The sequence below is a fragment of the Prinia subflava genome, chromosome 15 (assembly GCF_021018805.1).
Source record: "Prinia subflava isolate CZ2003 ecotype Zambia chromosome 15, Cam_Psub_1.2, whole genome shotgun sequence".
Lineage (NCBI taxonomy): Eukaryota > Metazoa > Chordata > Aves > Passeriformes > Cisticolidae > Prinia > Prinia subflava.
This window is the reverse complement of record NC_086261.1, coordinates 11,827,193-11,847,412: the sequence shown is the minus strand read 5'-3', so window position 1 is coordinate 11,847,412 and position 20,220 is coordinate 11,827,193. Positions and strand designations below refer to the sequence as shown.

Sequence of the window (20,220 nt, the reverse complement as noted above, 5' to 3'; positions counted from 1 at the left end):
GCTTTCTCAACATGACAACTGTAAATTGTTCTTTCCATGGAAACACTAATGGAGGAAAAGGCAGAGAAAATTACAGTCTGAAGCTTAAAGTCAGACGTGGTTAGGATTCTTTCCATGCTAGCTCATCTGTGATGTGGCCATCAGTATTTTTAATTCTTTCTTACTGTGGTGAACAGGTGCAGTGTCCAAGGGCTGGCAGAGATACAGAAGCTGACTTGCATGTTTCATGCTCTGTGACAGGACAGGCACTAAGACAGAGCCTTCCAGGGTGTAGGTTGAGCATCATCTCTCTTGCTGCAAGCATCAAGGAAACATGCTAAACATGCTCCTAACTAGATTTTTTTTGCAGGAGAAACAGTGTTTGTTTTCCATGAGTCAGTCTGCAGACTCAGGTGAAGGAAAATCAGTAAAATCTTGGCCCATCTGGGAACATTATTAGAGGAAACCTGGTCATCAGTTACAAGCCTGTCCCTGCTTTGGAACAGCAAGGACTGTTCTCATTTCCTGTACATGCTCAGTTGTAAATAAATGTTTTAATGCTGTACAGTGCAGTAGACAATGCCAGTATATATTAGTAATTTTCTGGAAACAACAGCTGAACTAATAACTCACTTTCTATTAGCCAAGCTTTAAGAAATAGTAAATGAAGACAAAAATTGAAATATTAAAAAGATTTAATTTTTAGTTCAATAAGCTATTAATTGTTTGATTTTTATTATCTGCAGGTATTGTTTTTAAATTAAAATGTATTAATTTGAACACAACATTAAAAGAGTATTTCTTCTTCAACAGTCTTCAAAGTAGCTTGCTTGTTAAGGGGAATCTGACATTTCCTTTCTTTGTTCATGGTTTAACCCAGATGTAATATCAGCTACTTGGAAGAATGGCTTAAGGACAAGAATCTTCAAAGCAGCAATGCCAAAGAAACTTTGGAGCCCCTGTCTCAAGCAGCCTGGCTCCTTCAGGTTAAAAAGATCACAGATGATGATGCCAAAGAAATATGTGAACACTGCACATCTCTTTCTACTGTGCAGGTAATGAACCATCTGTTTTCTTCTGGCAGCACTGATTGCAGAATCTTAGCTATATAAAATAATTAGTTGCAAAATGCCATTGGACTTCCATTTCATAAAACTCACATTCCTCAGCATTTCACAGCATCACTTGTTAAACTGGAATTTTAACTCATTATTCCTGATTGTTTTGAGCATTTTAACTGCTCCCATGGTGAGTGCTTCCCTGCTTTGTTGCATTCCACAGTTTTGCTTCACAATGTATTTTTTTAGTATATCATGGGGGGGTTTTATTGTTTCCCTTAATCAATTCAGCTTTTTCTACATCTCCTTGATCTTCCTGACACCTCTGGAAATGAATCATAGCAATCGTCATATATGTAACAACCCAGTAGGTGACAAGTCAAAATTCTCTCTTTACTGTAAAACGTTTTACTGAAACTTTAATTAAATATCAGTAAGAATGTCATAATAATGCTTTCTTCTTTTTGTCTTCTCCCTTTTTATGACACACTAAAATAGTCTTTTGTGATTTGAGCAGATAGTTAAGATCCTGAACTCATACACTCCGATAGATGACTTTGAGAAAAGAGTGACTCCATCGTTTGTTCGGAAAGTCCAGGTAAGAGCTGCAACTGCTGTTTTTAATATTCAGCTAACAGGATATCTCATACACATGAGTTTTGATGCTTTATAGTTCTACTTGACCTTTACATCACATTTTTGCTAAGTTGCTCATCTTCTAGACACTTGAAAGTGATGCAAACAAATCTGCTTAACAGCATAGAAAAGCAAGATTTGCAATGGGAAGAAAGCGATGTTCTGGATTTGCTTTGATTCTTAATTCATTGTTTTCACACTCTCTCTGCTCTGATTTCAGGCTGTGCTAAACAACCGTGAGGATGCTCCACAGCTGATGCTTGATACCAAGCATCTCTTTCAAGTGACATTTCCCTTCACCCCCTCTCCACATGCTTTGGAACTGATACAAGTCCCCAGCAGCTTCAAACTTGGCTTTCTCACGAGGGTTTAATAAAACCAGTGAATTGGTATTTCCTCAGAGCTCTATAAAGACAGCAGACTTTCATGGTTCATTTCACCAGCTGGTGGATAGTATGGCAATGTGCAGTGAATTAAGCTGTTAAAAACTTGTTCTTTGGTCAAGACTTGAACAGTAGGAGTAATGTTGACTTGTTACTTCCTTCTCCCTTTTCTTACTCTTCTTCTTTCATTTCAGTCCTACAAGAATACCTTTATATCATCACCTGGACACAAAGCTTACCATACAGTTTCTAGTCCACACCTGACAAGAAAAGCATTTTTCTGACAAGTTTGCATTGCTGCCCTGTCAGCAGCAGTCACAGGGGAAGACTGGCATGTGATAGATGTTACTGCTTTACAATTTTCCTTGCCTTCACTTCCTGTAATGAGTGGGGTTTTTTTCTTCCCAAGGCAGTTCTATTCTTTGCCTTGATATACTGGATCTCTTTGAGACTGGCTTTCACCTTTCTGTGAACAGGGGAACTGAGATCAGTCGAAGAGAATGGCTGTTACAAACCCACAGTGTCTTTTTGTAGGCAGGCTGCCTCTCTGAGTGTTTGCATTCCAGCTCAGGCACTCCACGCAGCTCTTTGGCCAGAGCAAAGACTCAGGTGCTTGTATTGGAGACAGGCTTCAGTTTTGTTCTCTACAGTGACAACTTTGCATTTAATATCAGCTATTGTAATAGAAAAGTTAGATATAAAAGTCATGCTATGATCCAGGTTTGCATTACAAGCTTGATTCTCTGAAAGACAGGAGTCATCTCCTGGTTTGGTTCCATCCACAGTGCAATGTATTTCAGAATATACACTGAGAATGCATACATCACCTTTTTGCCTTTCTCATTTTGCTGGTTTCCCTCCTCCAATCCAGAGACTGAATGGGAGCAGATGCAACAACTGTGGTCTGGTGTTAATGATAAACCAAACTTAATTCCTTACATTTCACCTTTACTTATGTAATTTCAGTTGCAGGATCCTTAAATGCAGAAATGGTCTCCTTTCTGCTTTGTTCAGCCTTCTCCCTGTGGTCAGGGAGTAAAACAGTAACTTTTTTTAGTGTCAGAACAGCAGTGGAAATAGCCTTCACCTCATCACAAGGGTGACTATCAAGTTACTACCACAATAGGTAACTAATGCTGGGTTTCTAGCTACTCTGTTAGCCATAGTTATTAAAATCAACTACTAAAGCTCTGAAATAGTTAAAGGATTATAAAGAATTGAGTTAATTTAAGGAACAATTTCTTTGATTTTTTTTTACTATTATTACTACAGTGTTAGTACTTCCTGTTTAATTTCACAAACAAGTATAAAGAGGGAATCATTCTTGCTATTTAGTGTTCTTGGTGCTTACCATGTACAGTGGTACATATCCTCATGATGGATATCCTCATGATATCCACAGAGATACAGTCAAAATATATGAAGGAAACATTTTGTGTTTTGTTCAATAACAATAAAAGCTGTACAGAAGATCACACATGTAGGTAGACTAGTATTTTAACATATTAAATAAAGTACTTTAAAATCAATTTGTAGTTCTTTGTGTGATGCAGTGGTTATCTTTTCAGTATGGAATCATTTGAAAGAAGTTCCTTGGAACTATGTGAACATTTGCGAGTGCTGCCAGTCTTGTATTGCACCATAAACATTTATTTAACTTAGTTGCTTTGCTGTAACATTGTGTATCTTCCTGTCAGCATTGTGTGCTGTCCTTGGCTCCTCATGAATTTCTGGAAACAGTTTAATTGAAGCAACTTTTGTTGCTGCAAGTTGTGCACAGCCTTTTTGTTCCTGGAGCTGTGTGTCTGTTACCTGGGCTGATGTGAGGAAAATCACAGCCCACCCTTGCATCCTCATCACAGAGAAGTGCCAAGGTGTGTGTGCTGTTATGACAAAAACTGTTGATCAAGGAAAACTGTTCTGACAATTTGATGCTTTGTTGAGAGCTACTGTGATGCTACTTTGAGAGCTTTGTGTGGAGTGTGCTATTAATGTTGTTCACAAACAACAAGGTATATTTTTAAAACAAAGTTTAAAATTACCCTGCTTACCGTATGTTCTCAGAAACTTATCTTGCTTTTGCTGATATTAATGCTTTCAGGCAGAATTTAAGTGCAAAATTCTTTTTGTTATTCTGATTATTCTGTTATTCTTCTGGTTATAAGGAGCAGTTTTAGTGAAGGCAGATACATGATGGAGGCATTACTGAGGTTAACTTTCCTAGAATGATGCTAAAGTAGAAAGGTATTTCATTCAAGTGGGGAAGTGTTGAATGGTGATCCTTACGGCAGTGGGAAAGCACTGAAATGGCTTATGGAGAGACATGTAAGAGGCTTTTGGCATTTTTGGATGTGTTTAGACTTGTGACTCCTGCAATTTCTGGGAATAGAGCTCAGCAGCACAGGTGGTCCCTTGCAGTCCTGTGCCCCCATAATATTCTAATAAAAAAATTATTAGGACTGGTTACTTTTACACGTCTTTGCTGGGCTGAGACTTAGTTCTGTCTTTTTTCCTTCATTTTACCTCAGATCCCCTTAACTACCAAATGCAATATCTAATAGCATGAATTCAGTGCATTTCATAGAGTCTTAATAGTAGATGTGACCTTCAGCACTTGTTAAAATTTTCAGACATGTTTTCATAAATTTTCCAAAAATGTTTTCAGAGTGCAAGAAAAGCAGCAATTTTTAATCTGACTTTAAATTTATTGTTTTAGAATAGGAGAATCATAAAAGTATAACCAAGGAAGAACCAGCATGGACATGAATCAATTTGTTGGACTTATAAATTATTTTAAGAATATGAGATAATATTGGTAGTGCTTTTTGTCAGAATACCAAGTTGATAGTTGTAAAAATCAGTTGTCAGTCACCTCCTCAGTAAATTTCAGTTTTAATATTTGTTAACAGGCAAACATTTGTTTATAAACAAACCATCAAAAAAAACTGCTGTATGGAATAGGCAGGTAAGGTCTGGCTTGCCTAATAGTTTCTGTTCTTTATTCTATGTTCTAAAAGAGGGCAGTTAAAATAAAGTTGTTATCATCAGTAATCCCCAGTATGTAACTGATCTGAGGTGATGCAACTGGAGAGGCTGAGCTTTAAATACCTTTAAGTAGAATTAATAGGAAGGTTGTCTTTCTACATTAGCAGCTGCACAGGGCTTACTTAGTCATCCTGAGAATCTCCAGGTTCTTGCTCACTGAAAAGGTGGGTAATTTTCTTTTATGTTACAACAAGATTCATTGTACAGAATTTCTCTGTAATAACGCATTTCTTAATGATTCACTATTTTTAAATTTCTAGTGTAGCTTTAAAAACCTAGTGAGGTTAAAGTTTAGGCTACAGTGCTGGAAGTTGTAATGGTTTTAGACTTTTTGTTTTAAATATCTTTGTAAAATTGTCATAGTGATGAATTTGTATGCTATCTCAGGAGTAATACTGCTTTTTAATTATTCAGAACTTTTGATGGCTTCTCTTGTAGCAGAATTTTGTGATGTGTCATAATCTCATCTGAAGTAAAATACTGATAGCAGGTATGATTCCTCCTGTACATTACTCCAGTGAATTCTCATATTTTATCAAAGATTAATTCTGCCCAGTGTATTTATTCCAGGCCTAATAAATCCTTGTCAAAAGTGTCTGGAGCTACTGATGACATTTTGTTTGAATAAGATCAGTGGTTCCTCAGGGAACCACTAATTCTGAGAACCTTGGAATAACAGGTTGTTCACTTGTGAATGTCCAGTTTTAAGGATCTAGGAGAGCTGAGCCCAGGCACTGCTCATTTTAGAGCACTGAGCAATACCTGACAGAGAAGCTCCCTGGAAAGGCTGGCAGCTTGTGGTCTCAGGTTCAGAATTTGAAAAAAAAAATACCTTAAAATCTTCAGGCCATATTTGCTGCTTTTCATCAAGTGGAATATAAACCTCCTTGACTGTTGACTGAAGTCTCCATGCAAATTTTAAATTGTTGCACTGCAGTTCATTCCAGGACAGATTTCTTCCCACATATTTTGGGATGAAGCCATGCATCCCCTGGAAACATCAGCAAAGCTTTTACTGACTTAAGAATGGGAAGGATTTCTGAGCTTATTATCTTACTTTTCAAATATTCCACTGAAATACGTAAGAATTGACAGCAGAATGGAGACAGGTACACAGAGTAAAAGTTTGGTTTGATTTTTGTATAAAGTCCAGCCAGACAATTTCTGAAATGTCAGAGGTCATTGAATTTTTGTTCCATTTAAATCTCTCTTACAATAACTACTTCTGATTGTTTATTACAAATTCATTTTTGATGTACAAGTCTAAATAATGTTTAAAACTTCCATTTTTAGAAGAGGTGAAAGGTCCTGTTTTCTCTATGAAAAATTTACAGAGAAAAATGACACTGCAATATTGTTCTCATTTGTCTGTCTGACTCTCAAGTAGTTTTAAATACTCTGTTGGTGATAGTGCTTTGATCTTAGAGATGCCTGGCTTGAGAACAAAAGTGGATTTGTAATGACCCAGTTGTCAGTGTGCTTGAAGCATCAATTCCTGCTCAAACAGCATAATGGTCATAATATTTTGTAGCTGCTACTGACCAAATCCTAGGTCATCTTTTCAGCTTTAAAAATAATGCATAATAATTACTGTTTTATAATGCAGTGGAAAAATAAAATTTATTGATCAGTGCAGGTTTCTCAGAAGTCCAGCTGATGCTGTGGATTTCTGGTTACTGTCTGCTGGCAGTGGCTAAGTAGAAATTAAAAGTACTTTTCCACAAGTAGTGGACCCATATGCACAGCACATATTATAATGGTTTAAATATATGTTTTTCTTTATGTTTTTCTTCATTAAAAAAAGACTCTGCAGAGCATGTGACTGTTTTGTATATAGTGACAGTTCATCCAGATTAGTCACAGAGAGGGATTATCCAGCCTACAGATGTCTATATACAGCCCAGGCTGCCTTAGCTGGCACAGCAGTGGTGGAAGCTTTGTGCTGGACTGGAATGCACGCTCTCGTCCTTCTTCTCTTCCAGCTCTCGTGATCCACCAAGATGGACCAGACCTTTTTAGCCATTGTATTTGGTCCCTGCGACAAGTGCTCCAAGGAGAAGCCCCTCAGGCCTGTCACTGTCAAATCAGAACAACGCAGCTACTGCTCGCTCTGCGTGGAGATGGTACGTCCTGAGTGCATCCGCTGGGCAGGCTGCAGGAACGGGGGGATGGCTCAGTGGTCTCTAAAGTTGGGTTTTTCTGGACACCAAATAAGCATTGCTAGGCCCATAGACTGCCAAACAAACACCTCTGCAGACACCTGCTGTTTGCACAAACCTACAAGGGATGTGGCCCCAGAGTTCAAGGATACTTTTTATGATTCTTGATTGGAAAATGGCCACGAGCTTTTTACCCTAGGGTACCACACTTGCTGTGCAAATGTTATGTGCCCACTTCTTCTCTGAGATACATTTGTGCTTTGCTTGGCCTATGATTCGGAGTGTTTCCCACTTGCCTTTGAAATAACAACAACAAAAGATTAAATGATCACAACAGAGTAATTCACTAGAGACAGGAGATATGACATTGACCTAGTCTGTCTCAGACACCAGTGAAGGGCTGTCACAACTCCTGTCCTACTGTGACCAGGTTGTCTCCTGGGCTATGGGCAGTAGATGGGTGAGAGCTGGAAGTTGCTACAACAAGGATAAGGTGGGAAAAAGTTGCAGAGCAGTGGAATGTCTTCTGTTGGAGGCTTTCTAGGCTCTGGGAATTAGTGGTGAGGTGATATCCCACTCTCCTGGCTCCGCTCTGTTCCAGAGACGTCACAGTGGGGTTTTTTTAGGTGAAATACACAGCTAAGGTCATGAACCTATGTGGCTATTGAAGAGCTGGCCTCCAAAACTCCTTTTGTAAACTTCAGAGTGTTGCAGTCCAGCTTACAGTAGCTTTATCTTCCTAAACCATTGTGCATTATCAGTTGGAGAAGACATCCATCACTGTTTCCTCCCCAGAAGGGTTCTCTTCTGTGACTGAGTAGGGTCCAACAGTTTGCTGTATTTGAGTGTCAGATGAAATGATCTCTGCAGAAATGCTAAAAGGCTTAGCAAGCTGTGTTTATACAACACCGTTGTACAGGCAGATGAGAGCACTGATTTGGAGGTGTAGGTGGTACATGTGTACAATTTACTGGCTGACACAGCACATTCTCATGCATTACTTTGTTTAGGAGGAAATTTAGATGTAATAACTGCAAGACAAAAGACAGTCCCTTCCAAGACAGTTTATTTGCTTCTCCTGACTTTGAAATCGCTGCTTTGTTCAGGTCCTTCTTGGCCAACAGCCTTCTTGGCTATTTATTCAGTAAATTTCTGCATTACTTCATAAATGCATGCTGGAATTGCAGGAAACTGGCTGTTTGTTATTTACAGTTCCTGCAACTTTCTCCCTGTCATTGGCAGTATGGACATCAGACTCAGCAGCTGGAACAGCTGGTAGGTGGGAGCAGACTGGGACTTCAGGAAGGATTGAGTCAGTGCCTAACAGCCTGTTAGGCTTCCTATTGGCACTGCAGGGGGGTCTGGGCCTTTCTGGCAGACCTGGCTTTAGCTTGCTTCATATTTTCTAAAAGATTTAAAAGCAAATACTCAGCACACAAAGAGCTCTTTGCACTAGCACAGGAATACACACGAGTAGGGAAATTCCATCCTTGACTTTAAAATTGTCTTTTTCAGAGCTGTGAGTATGCTTTGGCTTAAATCAAAATGCACAATGTATCCTTTGCCACAGCTGTGTTTGTGGATGCACATGCATACTGTGGTGTCTAACTGGCTGATCTTTCTGCAGCTCCCCAATGTGCCCATGCAACTCCTAATTTCAGTCCAGCAGATGCACACATGCATTTTCATCAGCCAGTCTTGGTGATTTCCCCAAAAACAACATATGTCAGGGGATAACAGAAGTAGAAATTGCTGATTCCCAGTGTTGACATCATCCTACTTCAATTGTTTGCCTTTTAGACAAAAAAATCTTCTTCCTCTAGGGTTTTGCCTACTTTGGAGTTTGGTGCTAATCAGTAGAAACTCAACGTTTGCTGGTTTAGTTCCACCACAAAATGAGCTTACAATCTGAAAAGAGATCAGCTGGTGAATTAGTGAGAAAGGAAACTTATTTTAAAGGCTTGACTTTTGAGGTAGGCAACAATTTGTTATACACTGTTAGATCCTTCATTTTCCCCAGTGTTCTTATTACCAGAGCAGGAGCAACTTTCTTCCATGGGTCCCTATCACTCACCACTGCAATCTGGTGTATTTGCCATGTGTGGCACTCATTGATGGAGTACTAAGTTATCATCTAAATTAATGCAGCCCTGGTTCATTTTATTTAAAACTCCCAACTGGCCTTACTCTAACCTGCATTTTTGCATGGGATGACAACATGGACAGTTAAGCAGGAGTTGGTCAGAAGAGCCAAATCCTTTTAAAAATATTTTTTCAAACCAGTGAAGTGCACATTATGTATCACACACTTCTACAGCTCAGTCTGTTCAGTAGAGGCTTCCCTGTCACCTCATGGCTCTGCTGACCCCATCATCTCAGGATTAGTATCATGCATCAGCCTGCACATGTACAGTTCCCAAAGACTTTCACCTTCTGTGCTGTTCTTTGTAGAGTTTTTAATCCCATTCCACAAGGCAGTGAGACTGTTCACATCAGTAAGGCAAGAAACTGGATTTCTCACTGTTAGAACTGTGCTGACTGTCTGACACATAGGTGTTATCTATGCCAAATTCCTGAGAGCTGATGAGGTCCTATCAAGGCAAAGAAATTTCCTGCGCCTTTTGTTGGATTTAACTTCTAGGCCTCTCCACACTTATCAGGTGTCAGAAATAAGGCATTTGTTATAGATTAGAATCCTTCAAAAATGAAGTTTCTTCTTCAGAATCTTCCTCTGCTAGTCCCCCAGGACACAGCTGCGTTACTGAGTTTAATATAAGTAGGTTTAATTTTTCAGACCTGAAGATAATGCATGGGAAGAAGCTTTCTGTCACTTTCCTGCTAAAAGATCTTTGGGTTTCTCAGGGATTTTTTTTCCCTGTTCTTTTGGTATCACTTTAAAAATACTCAGTTTTTATTTCCTTGGCACAGTCTATGCTGGAAGGCATTCCCAATGTGCTGATTACTCTGGAGGGCTTTGGAGGATGCTCCTTTATCCAGCAGTGTGTGAACCCATACCTTATACTGCCTACATTTCCTTTTGTGATTCTGAACATAACTGGATCTATGAGTTGAGGGTTGCCTAGGTGGCCATCAGGCTGGTTGGGTTGGGTCACACCAGTTTCTGTGGACAGTGACAAGACTGGAAATAGATCCCCTGAGTTTGATTCCAGGGAAGTAACCTGGCTTCTGCCTGCAGAGCCACTGACTAAGAGGGACCTTGTGGACATGACCAGAGCAGGGCCCGAGTTCAGCTCCAGATGATGGTGAAGAGCCTGTGCACCCCAGCTGGACAGCAACACTGCTCTGAAACCCAGTGTGGGAAGGGACTTCTGTTTTCTCTGAGACCCACACTTTGTCCAGGGTGTGCCCAAAGTCCAAACAACAGCTGCAAACAAGCATTTTCTTATCTCCCTCTCCAATCTTGGCACATCCCCAGGTTGAACAATAGCCACTGGATTGTCTGTTTTCTGGCTAAAGGGAGACAATGGGAGTCAATATGCACAGAGTTACTCCTTGTAGATCAAGGACAATCCTGTAATAAAAAGGGGATATTTTCAAGGAACTCCCAGGGAACAAAAAGCTATGTGCCATGCATGGTTCTTTGGAAGCATCAGCTGTTCCCTGTGTCCAGTATACATTCATATGAGCAGAACCAAAAGAGCTGAGCCCCTGGGCTCACACCACACCAAAGTGGAGGGCTATTTATTCCCTCTTAAGAGATTTTGGAAACTGCTGTTTCAAGAGATGGGAACACCAGAGACTCTAATGTGCACATCTGAGAGTAGGATATACAAGGGGTAGCTTGTCTAAAGGAGAGAAACAAAAAGGAAAGGAACCCTGATAACACCAAATTTAAAAATCAGGAATACAAAGCAGAGTGGAGAGAAGAGTTTTCACCACTGCATCTGTCCTGCTGGCACAGGAACGGGGCCAGAGACCTGCATAGCTCATTCTCCCAGTACCCCCCACCCATAGGAGTATCAGGGAATGATGGAGCTAAGATGGGACTTGGTAAGCGTGGTCAAGATCTGTCTTCCCAATCTGATATTTTAAAATCCCATTGGAGTAACCAATGGCTTTTTTTTTTTCTTTTTTTCTTTTTTCCCCCACATTGTGCAATTTGTACAAACAAGTTTAAGTATGCAGCAGAAAAAGCCATTGGCATGTGTTTCTGGGGAAATGAAGCCTTGGGCTGTGAAGAAGGCAGGAGTGAGGAGGCAGGAGGTGAGGCTGGCCCCAGCTGCCGGCCTGGAGACCACTGGGATGCCAGAGCAGGCTGGGCAGGAGGTGCTGGAGCCGGCAGGACAGGGCATGCTGAAGCCGGAAAGATTGGGGATGCTGGAGCGGGCAGGACAGGGGATGCTGGAGCGGGCAGGACAGGGGATGCTGGAGCCGGCAGGATTGGGGATGCTGGAGCTGGCAGGACAGGGGATGCTGGAGCGGGCAGGACAGGGGATGCTGGAGCGGGCAGGACAGGGGATGCTGGAGCGGGCAGGACAGGGGATGCTGGAGCAGGCAGGATTGGGGATGCTGGAGCCGGCAGGACAGGGGATGCTGGAGCCGGCAGGATTGGGGATGCTGGAGCCGGCAGGATTGGGGATGCTGGAGCCGGCAGGATTGGGGATGCTGGAGCCGGCAGGACGGGGAATGATGGAGCAGGCAGGAGAGGGGATGCTGCAGCAGGCAGGACAGGGGATGCTGGTCCCCACGGTGTGCGTGCTCAGGACTGGCCTGGACGTCAGCGGGGAGGGGAGGGGGAGCCCGGGCCGGCTCGGGCGCCGTTGCTGAGGCAGCAGGAGCCGCGGCAGCATCCCCGAGAGCCGGGCTGGCAAACTCCTCCTCCCTCCCGCTCTCATCCCCGCTCTCCCCGCTTCCTTTGCAAAGATGGCAACCGAGGGGCTGCACGAGAACGAGACCCTGGCGTCGCTGAAGAGCGAGGCCGAGAGCCTGAAGGGCAAGCTGGAGGAGGAGCGGGCCAAGCTGCACGATGTGGAGCGTGAGTGGGGCCGGGCGAGGGCGGCGGGGCGGCCGCAGGGCCGGGAGCGCGGCCGGGCCTGGCGGGAGCGGGGCGGGCGCGGGGAGCGCTGCCCCGGGCCGGACCGTGCCGTGCCCCGGGCGGACCCTGCCCTGCCGTGCCCTGCAGTGGCTCCCCGGTGCGGGGCAGGGGCCGTGGAACGGGCAGGGCCCCGCAGCATCCCCGGCCCCGCGGCGCTCCGGCCCGGCCCGGCGGGGCCGCGCTGCCTCCGGCGGGGCTGGGAGCCGGGCGGGGACCCCGAAATGCCCTCAGTACAGCCCGGGACTCGCCCGCAGCCTCTGGGTGTAGTGTCAGGAGCCAGGATGAACCCCAGCCGCGTGGAAGTTGATGGGAATTTGCTTTGATGAAGCCGGGATTTCACCCGAGGTGTGGAAGGGCTTAAAAAGGAGCATTGTTTCCAAAAACAGCTCCCGTACCCCCCTTCCTGCAGGGAAACAAGTTGCAGGGATGCAGTGCTGATTCAGAGGTGCGGGTGAGTCAGTGCTGGAGCTGTCAATGTGTAACTCACCGCCAGCAGCTGCAGCTTCGGGATCCGGGGAAAACACAACAGGAATGCGATGGGCAGAGCTCAGCCCGGGCCTGCCCCCATCCCCTTCCCCGTCCAGGAGAGAGCAGCTCACCTTGTGTCAATGCAGATTTTCAAATAAGTATTCACAAACGCTGAGACATTAAAAAATCCTTATGTTTTCATGATTTCATTTTATAATACAATGATACATTAGTTCTTGGTGTGGTTTTTGTTTGTTTGTTTGTTTGTTTGTTTGTTTGTTTTGCTTTTGGTGTTTGTTTTTTAAGAAAAAGATGTAAGTTCCTGTTTCCATCTGAAATCGTGTGGCTCACTCTATTAGAAATCTTAGTGAGTCATTGAAACTTTTCTTTCATGTGTATTGATGCCTTAAGCATTGAAAAGGAATCTGAGCTTTTATCCAGTGACTTAGTTCCTAGTGTTTTGTAAGAATGAGGGACTGAAAAACAATTTGGTTCTTCAGGTTGGGAAGGAATGCAATAAAATATATATATTCTGGAATAGATAGAGTGTTTTCTTGTCTAAGTTAGACACTTATGTTATACGAATATCCTGTTAATCAGAATTGTTATGCTGAGATGTCCTCATTACAAAAACATTACCATAAATCACCATATTCCTGTAGCATCATTTCTGTATCAGAAGTGGCAGGGTCTTTGTTTAACAGACCTCTTAAGCACATTCTTAAACCCCTTTTTACTCACAAAATTTTACCTATGATTGCAGTGATACTGTAACTGTGTGTGCCATTGATAGTCACAGGATATTCTTTGTCATATGTAAAATCTGTGCATTTCCATTGGAAAGCTGTGTTTGCAAAGCCATTATAGCATTTCTAGGACAAAAGTGTTATGCTGCTGTAGAACAATCCTCTCTTATTTTATATTATTTCTTCTGTATCAGAGCTTTTTTACACTTAAATTATTCCCAAGTACTATTTCTGCAGAGTTTGTAAGTTTCAAAATAAAGCATCATTTTTGGTTTTTGCTTGGTTGGTTGGTTTGGTTTTGTTGGTTTTTCTTTTTTTTTCCCTAATCTAAAATTGTATCTTTTGCATTTTTTTGCTCAGATCATGACTTTCCTTCTGTGGTTCCCAAAACAAACAGCTGGCTGAAATGGGATTGCCCTTATTTGTTCAATTGATTCTGAACAGCAGCTCTCAGAAATGTGCATAGAAGAAGGAAATGCCAAACATGCGTTTGATTTCCAGTCTTACAATTTTAAGGAGTCAATTCAAGAGCTTAAAATTCTAGGTGTAGTAAAAGCTTGTTCTGTTTGTGCAATCCATGAATTTTTAAGGCCAGAGAGACCATTAGACCCAACACAGGAAAGATCAAAGACCCAAGAGTATCTGCATCAATTCCACACCTCCTGTTCAGGCCAAACAATATTTTTAAGAAAAATAGGCAGTTTTATCTGGACCTCTGTAAAACTACTCAAGCTATTTACTGGCTTTAGCTGGTCTACTTGTCTGAGTGCATGATTTTCGACTATCTTTGAACAATATTGGGGAATGCTTCAAAATAACTCTCTGACTCTCAGACCTAGGCAGGAGCAGGGTTATTATGGCTGTGGTTGGAGATAAGTGTCCTCAGAGAATCCGTGAGGCTAAACCAGACAATTTCAGAGCCTCAGCTGCATAGACATAATGGAAACAGTTTGTCCATTGTCTGTGAAACATTTGTTTTTTCAGATATATTCTGGACACAAGCATCTTGCCAGCTGCCATAATAACCTCCTGTCCTGTGTTTTCATGTCTTTTGATTGGATTATTTGGCATGTTTCTGTGGGCAGGAGTAGGGGGAATTTATCTTTTCCTCAGGGGGTTTATGTGGTACTTTCTCAGAAACTTGCTCCTGATTTATGGGCAAATTGTGAGGAATGGTGGACAGCGCTTGTTCCCTGGCTCGTTGAGCAGAGATTTCAGCTGAGAGCATTACTCTGGCACAGCCTGTGGGGCTGGTGGCTTTGAAAGACAACTCTTGAAAAGTTAATCCACTAGAAATCAGTCTCTGCCTTGGGCAGAAATTGCTTCACTGACCCTGTGCCAGGAAATGATCTGTAAGTTCAGGATGCCTGCTCTCGCACTGTCACAGCCCTTCCCAGCCCGTGAGCTTTCTTGCAGCCCCACAAAAGTGATGAGAGTGAAGTAGCAAGGCAGTTCCAAAGCACCACCTGCCATGGGGGATGTGGAGCTCAGTCTCCAGCAGGGCAGTGAAAAGCTCAAGATTTCCTCTTCCAGCTCATTAAAGCATGTGAGTTTTTCTGTTTATTCCAGAGGTTGAGTCAAGCATTGTCCCCACAGCCAGCAGCAGCCAAATCATCTTGAGTTTTGGTGTGGACAACCACACAACATAGGAAGTGCTGGAGCCTATCAGATCTTCTCTAGACAGAGTAATTTTTAATTGTGGTGCCAACTATCCAGCCTCAGGATCTCTAGTCGGCTGTGGGACTTGAAGTAAGTCTGTGTGTGAAGAGCTGCCCGTGGGTGCCCAGACACATCATGGCCCTACTCAGCTGCACACTGGATGAATGTGCTGCAGCAGAGCAAAGAGGTTTCCTCAGATGACACTTTCTGCCAGACATTTACAGGTGACCCCAGCTTGAGGTTATGTGAGAGAACTTTTAGGTGTGTCAGCTGCATGAATTTTATGTCAAAGTCAGTTTGCACCAACAGAAATGTAAATTTGTTGGGTTTTTAAGAATATCAGTGGAAGGTACTGCCATTAAATGAGGTATGAAAGAACTGACTTCTTCACTAGAGGATGCTGCTCAGGAAAGTTGCTTTCCTGCCCTCTGTTTTCCTCTTTTATAGACGAGACATCCCATGAAGTCCTTGATGTCCATAGTTGCTGTTGAAAAGTTGGGCAGTGCACTCTTATGGCAAATGTGCAGCCTGCTGCTCACTCAGAGCTGTGTCCTGGCCACCAGGAGGGAGGGCACAGCAGAGTCACCAGTGCCAGTGTCAGTGCCTGTACCCCACTGCACCACCACAGTGCTGAGAGCCCACTGCACTGGGAGCTCACAGCCAGAACAACTGCTTGTCCACCTTCAGGCCTGAGGATTTCCCAGAAAAGGGGGGCAAAGGGCTAATCTGTTCTGCAGTTATACTTGGGTGGGATGGTCTGCCAGAGCCTCAGCTGCTACATCCCTGCAATTCAACCCTCAGTGAGTTCATCCGTGTCTTTATGTGGTGAAAACGTTCCTGTGCCGCCCACCTTGGTGTTAGCCACCTGCCAGCTCTGAAGGAGCTCACTGGCTTGCACCGTGCACTCAGCCTTCATGGATTAATCCCTCCAGGGGCATTACTCAGGGCAGAGCAATTTGCCAGGGCAGAGCTTTGATGAAAGGCTCTCTAACCATCAGCTGTTTGCAGTTCATCAGGTGGCCGAGCGTGTGGAGGCGCTGGGACAGTTTGTGATGAAGACCAGGAGGACCCTGAAGGGCCATGGAAACAAAGTTCTCTGTATGGACTGGTGCAAGGACAAGAGAAGGATTGTGAGCTCTTCCCAGGTATGATCTTGGGCAGATATTTTTGAAAGGAGCTGTTGAGCACTATACAGATCTTCTGGCTGTGCCACTCTTGGCAGATGATACCTGGGATTATTGTAAATGTTTTCAAGATGTCCTGAAAAAAGTTCATTTGGAATGTATTTGTTCAGAGAGTGTAAATCTAACCTTTTAATCATTGGTACACACCTTGTAGCTAATACCCTAAATATTTCTTGTCCAGTCATACACAGATTTTCCCATATTCCCCTCCTACAATATAAAAAAGACTCATGTGAGGCTACATCTATTTCCTTGTTCTTTACAGATTAAATATTTAGCAAAATTTTCAGGTTATGTGTTCAGAGAAAATAATCAGGAAAAGAGAAGAAATGTTGATTCTTTTGGAGATTTCTATGCACAGAAATTTCTTCTTCAGTCTATATGATTGATATGACCTTGAAAGCCTCAGACATCCTGCCAAAATTACTGCATTTAGTTGGGCATTTTGAGAAACAGTCCTAACACCTGCTCAAGACCAGTCTCATAAGCTGGAGGAGGTAATGAGATAATTACTTTCTAGATCCCCTGGTTCGTCCTGAGCCCAGTATGGCAGTGAGTGAGCTTGTTGCATCTCACAGCTGTTCACTGACCTACATGAAATCTGTCAGGGGTCTCACTTGAGGGATAAAAATAGGCAATCTGCATTGCAAGCCACCTTCACTCTACTGTGAGTTTTTACCATTCATGGTGATCTCAACAAAGAAAATAATTTAAATATTTAATGTCACATTTTTTAAAGTGGTCAAAATGTTAGTGTGTAGATCAGAAAACTGAACAGACAGGTTGAAATGCACTTTTTACTCTTATTTTAAGAACTGTGTAAGTGCAGATACAGAAGCAGTTGTTGCTCAGTAATAAACATTTCACTTTCATGATACAGAGAAGGTAACAATGTTATGTGCATAAGGCAAAGTAGCTGGCACAAGTGTAGCTGGTGCACACCAAGTGATTGTGCTGCTCTCTGTACAAGGTTCTGTGATGGCTATTCAGCCTGTTGTGTAAGAGGTAATTGAAGGTTAAGTAAGTGTAGTGACAAGTAAAGGGAAAATCAGGATCAGACTGGAAAGGGAAGATGAATAAACAGTGCAATATCCATAAACAGTCAAGTGAGGCAAGTGAGGGCTTACAGGTGGCAGGTTCCTGAGGAGATGGCCCTGTCCATGGCATGTGCTGCAGGTGAAAGGAGTACTCATGAAGCCATTAAGAGGGAAGAGAAAAAATATTGGAAAATAAATTGGTCTTTTAATCAAACATGAGTCCTCTCAGTGAGTAAGAGATACACTTCTCTTGTGGTAGATACAACATTACTACTGAAAAGTGTCTCCTTGATGCTTCACTGTGACCACTGTGCTGTTGTTAAGATGGAGACAGGACATAACAGACTGGGGAGAGGAAATAAGCAGCAGAGTTTTCTCCAAGCTGGTAGGCAGGCTTGCAGCCACATCTCTGGAATGCCTCAATTTCTCTTTCTCTCTGCTTTCATTTAGGATGGGAAGGTGATCGTGTGGGATTCCTTCACTACCAACAAAGTAAGTGAAACTCCAGCAAAATTCTGTGCCTAGGGCAAGTGACAGTGGGATGAGGTGAAGGGCTCACAGATGTCACTGGAGGCAGCGGGGTAATGGGTAAAATGCAGACTTCCACTAGCACCCCAAAAAAAGGAGCCCAGGGCAAGTCACATCCCCTGTTTCTGAGCAAAGTCCCTGTCAGGGCACTGGGGTTTGTCATGGTCTCCAGTGGGAGGCTCTGATCCAACCCCTTTGCTCACAAGTGAGGCAAAGCCCAGCCAGCAAAACAGGGGAACTTTTCCTGGGTGCCCCTGTACCAGGTGCTGTGTGTGATCACTGGGGATCCTTCAGCTGTGCTGTTCACTGTGAAATGCTGCCACTGCTCCTCTTGCCCTGCCTGGGCTGCCTCCTGGCACCCTGCACCACACAGATGAGGAAAAACTGTTTGTTTTTCACTCACTTTTACATGTGCAGCAGTGGGGACCTTTCACAGCACCAAATGATCAAATAAAACATGCTCTGTGATCATTTTGGGGCTCATAAATAACCTATAAAGTGTCAGAGAAGGACTGGCCATCCTCCTGCTGCCTTGCTGCCTTCTGCAGTCAGGGTTGTTGACTTACATGTGAGTTATGGCTGGGGGAAACACCTCTACCCAGCACTGCCCCTAAGGGTGTCCCACAGAGGTGCTGAACCTCGTGCTCCTGCTGTTTTCCCTGCGTGGCTGGAGGAGCAGTGAGGTCCCAGAGTGACGGGGTGCTGTGTTTCAGGAGCACGCCGTGACCATGCCGTGCACCTGGGTGATGGCCTGTGCCTATGCCCCGTCTGGATGTGCCATTGCTTGTGGGTAAGTTCCCAGTTTCCACAGCAGCTCACACAGAGAGGTTGGATTTGTTGCAGTGTCCTGGTGGCTTCAGAAGCTGACAGAAGTTTGCGTGCTGTGATTGTGGGTGGAAGGTTTGTATTGAGTGCCACTGATTCTATTTCCATGATGGCTCGTACATACTATCTCCACTGACTTCAGTGCAATAACATTTGTTGTGTAAGCATGGAAAATAATCCTCTTTCAGCATTTATATCATGGGCTAGGAATTCTGCATGCATGCAACTTCCCTTTTCTAGTGTGGTAGTCTATGTTGGATATATTTTCTAAGGGAAAGAGGTTTTAATGGTGTTCTTACTTTGCACTCATTTTTTAATGACATAGAGGTTCATCATTAATGATTACCAGTATGTGAATAGATCTTGCTAAGATGGGATGGGGAGAAGTAACCCCATCCTTGATAATCTTCTACAAGTTTTCTGAGGGTTCAAATTTGAAAAAAATAAGTTTATATAGGGGAAAAAACAAAGAGATGAAATGTTGGCAAAACATCTTGTATGAAAGGACTGGGTGGATCAGACAGACAAAGCAAGCTTGGGACAAGAGAAAGAAACAAAGGGAGATTTCAGTGTGCAGCTTGCAAATCTAGAAAGCAGTAGACTGAGACAGAGAAGCAGACTCTGATTGTGTGTGGAAAGAAGTCTGGAAACTGTGTTTTTTGACTAGAACCCGAAGAATGGCAAGCAAACTCTGTCTTTACACTTGTAGCAGAGACAGGGAGTGCACGTATCCACTGCACCTAATCCTGTGTTTCTGTTGTGCTGTCAGTTAAGTGCCATGCACATAATGTACAGCACAGAACCAGCAACATGGTGTGCCAGGATCCCAGGGACCAGGGCAGGACTGATCTACCACGGCTCTAGGAAAGGGTCAGATATAAGCCCTACCCTTTAGAAATGAGTCCTGGGTCTGACACAGTTTAACTGGTACAACTGTCCAGGAGGGGAACAGCAGCCACAGAGGTCAGTGCTTCTGTTACCTTTTTTCCAAACTCTTCTAAAAGTTTTGTCTTCACACCCACTACTTGCTATGCTGCCTTTTCTATAGGAGCTGGGTCACATTTGTTCAGGTAGGTGTATAATGATGCTGACACACTGATCTTCGCAATGACAGATGTCAGCAGAAAAATGGCACTCTGGCTGTGTGTGAAACATTAACCCTGAGGTGGCTGCTGTCACCTCCCAGTTTATACTTTCGTGAGGTTTCATTCAGTGCCATTTATAAACTCAGTAAGGGTGAAAAATACTGAGGCGCAGCTGTTGAAGCTCTGTACAGCAGCCAGGCTGGTGAGGCAGCTGGGGCTTCCCTGCACAGGGAGATCCCACACTGCACAATACAGGGAAGTCGGTACTTGTAAGGCTTTGGCAGCACAGCGCTGACAGGTGGTGTCCTTATCACCACTCGCCTTTTGTCGTTGCAGTTTTAACCAGTTTTCCTCTCTCTGTTACTGCTATTA

General features: G+C 43.3%; 2 protein-coding genes across 2 annotated transcripts in view; both read left to right on the top strand.

Moving 5' to 3' along the window:
• MYO5C (myosin VC) overlaps positions 1–3,585 on the top strand; it is a 33,110-nt gene extending 29,525 nt beyond the window's left edge. Inside the window, exons 39-41 of the mRNA XM_063413015.1 lie at positions 860–1,034; positions 1,555–1,635; positions 1,894–3,585. Coding sequence (XP_063269085.1) covers positions 860–1,034; positions 1,555–1,635; positions 1,894–2,046 — 409 coding nt within the window. The 3' untranslated portion in view covers positions 2,047–3,585. The remainder of the gene's footprint in view (positions 1–859; positions 1,035–1,554; positions 1,636–1,893) is intronic.
• A 144-nt stretch (positions 3,586–3,729) lies between these two features.
• GNB5 (G protein subunit beta 5) overlaps positions 3,730–20,220 on the top strand; it is a 29,703-nt gene continuing 13,212 nt past the window's right edge. Inside the window, exons 1-5 of the mRNA XM_063413016.1 lie at positions 3,730–7,224; positions 12,145–12,256; positions 16,198–16,334; positions 17,861–17,902; positions 18,652–18,728. Of these exons, the coding sequence (XP_063269086.1) occupies positions 7,102–7,224; positions 12,145–12,256; positions 16,198–16,334; positions 17,861–17,902; positions 18,652–18,728 (491 nt within the window). The 5' untranslated portion in view covers positions 3,730–7,101. The remainder of the gene's footprint in view (positions 7,225–12,144; positions 12,257–16,197; positions 16,335–17,860; positions 17,903–18,651; positions 18,729–20,220) is intronic.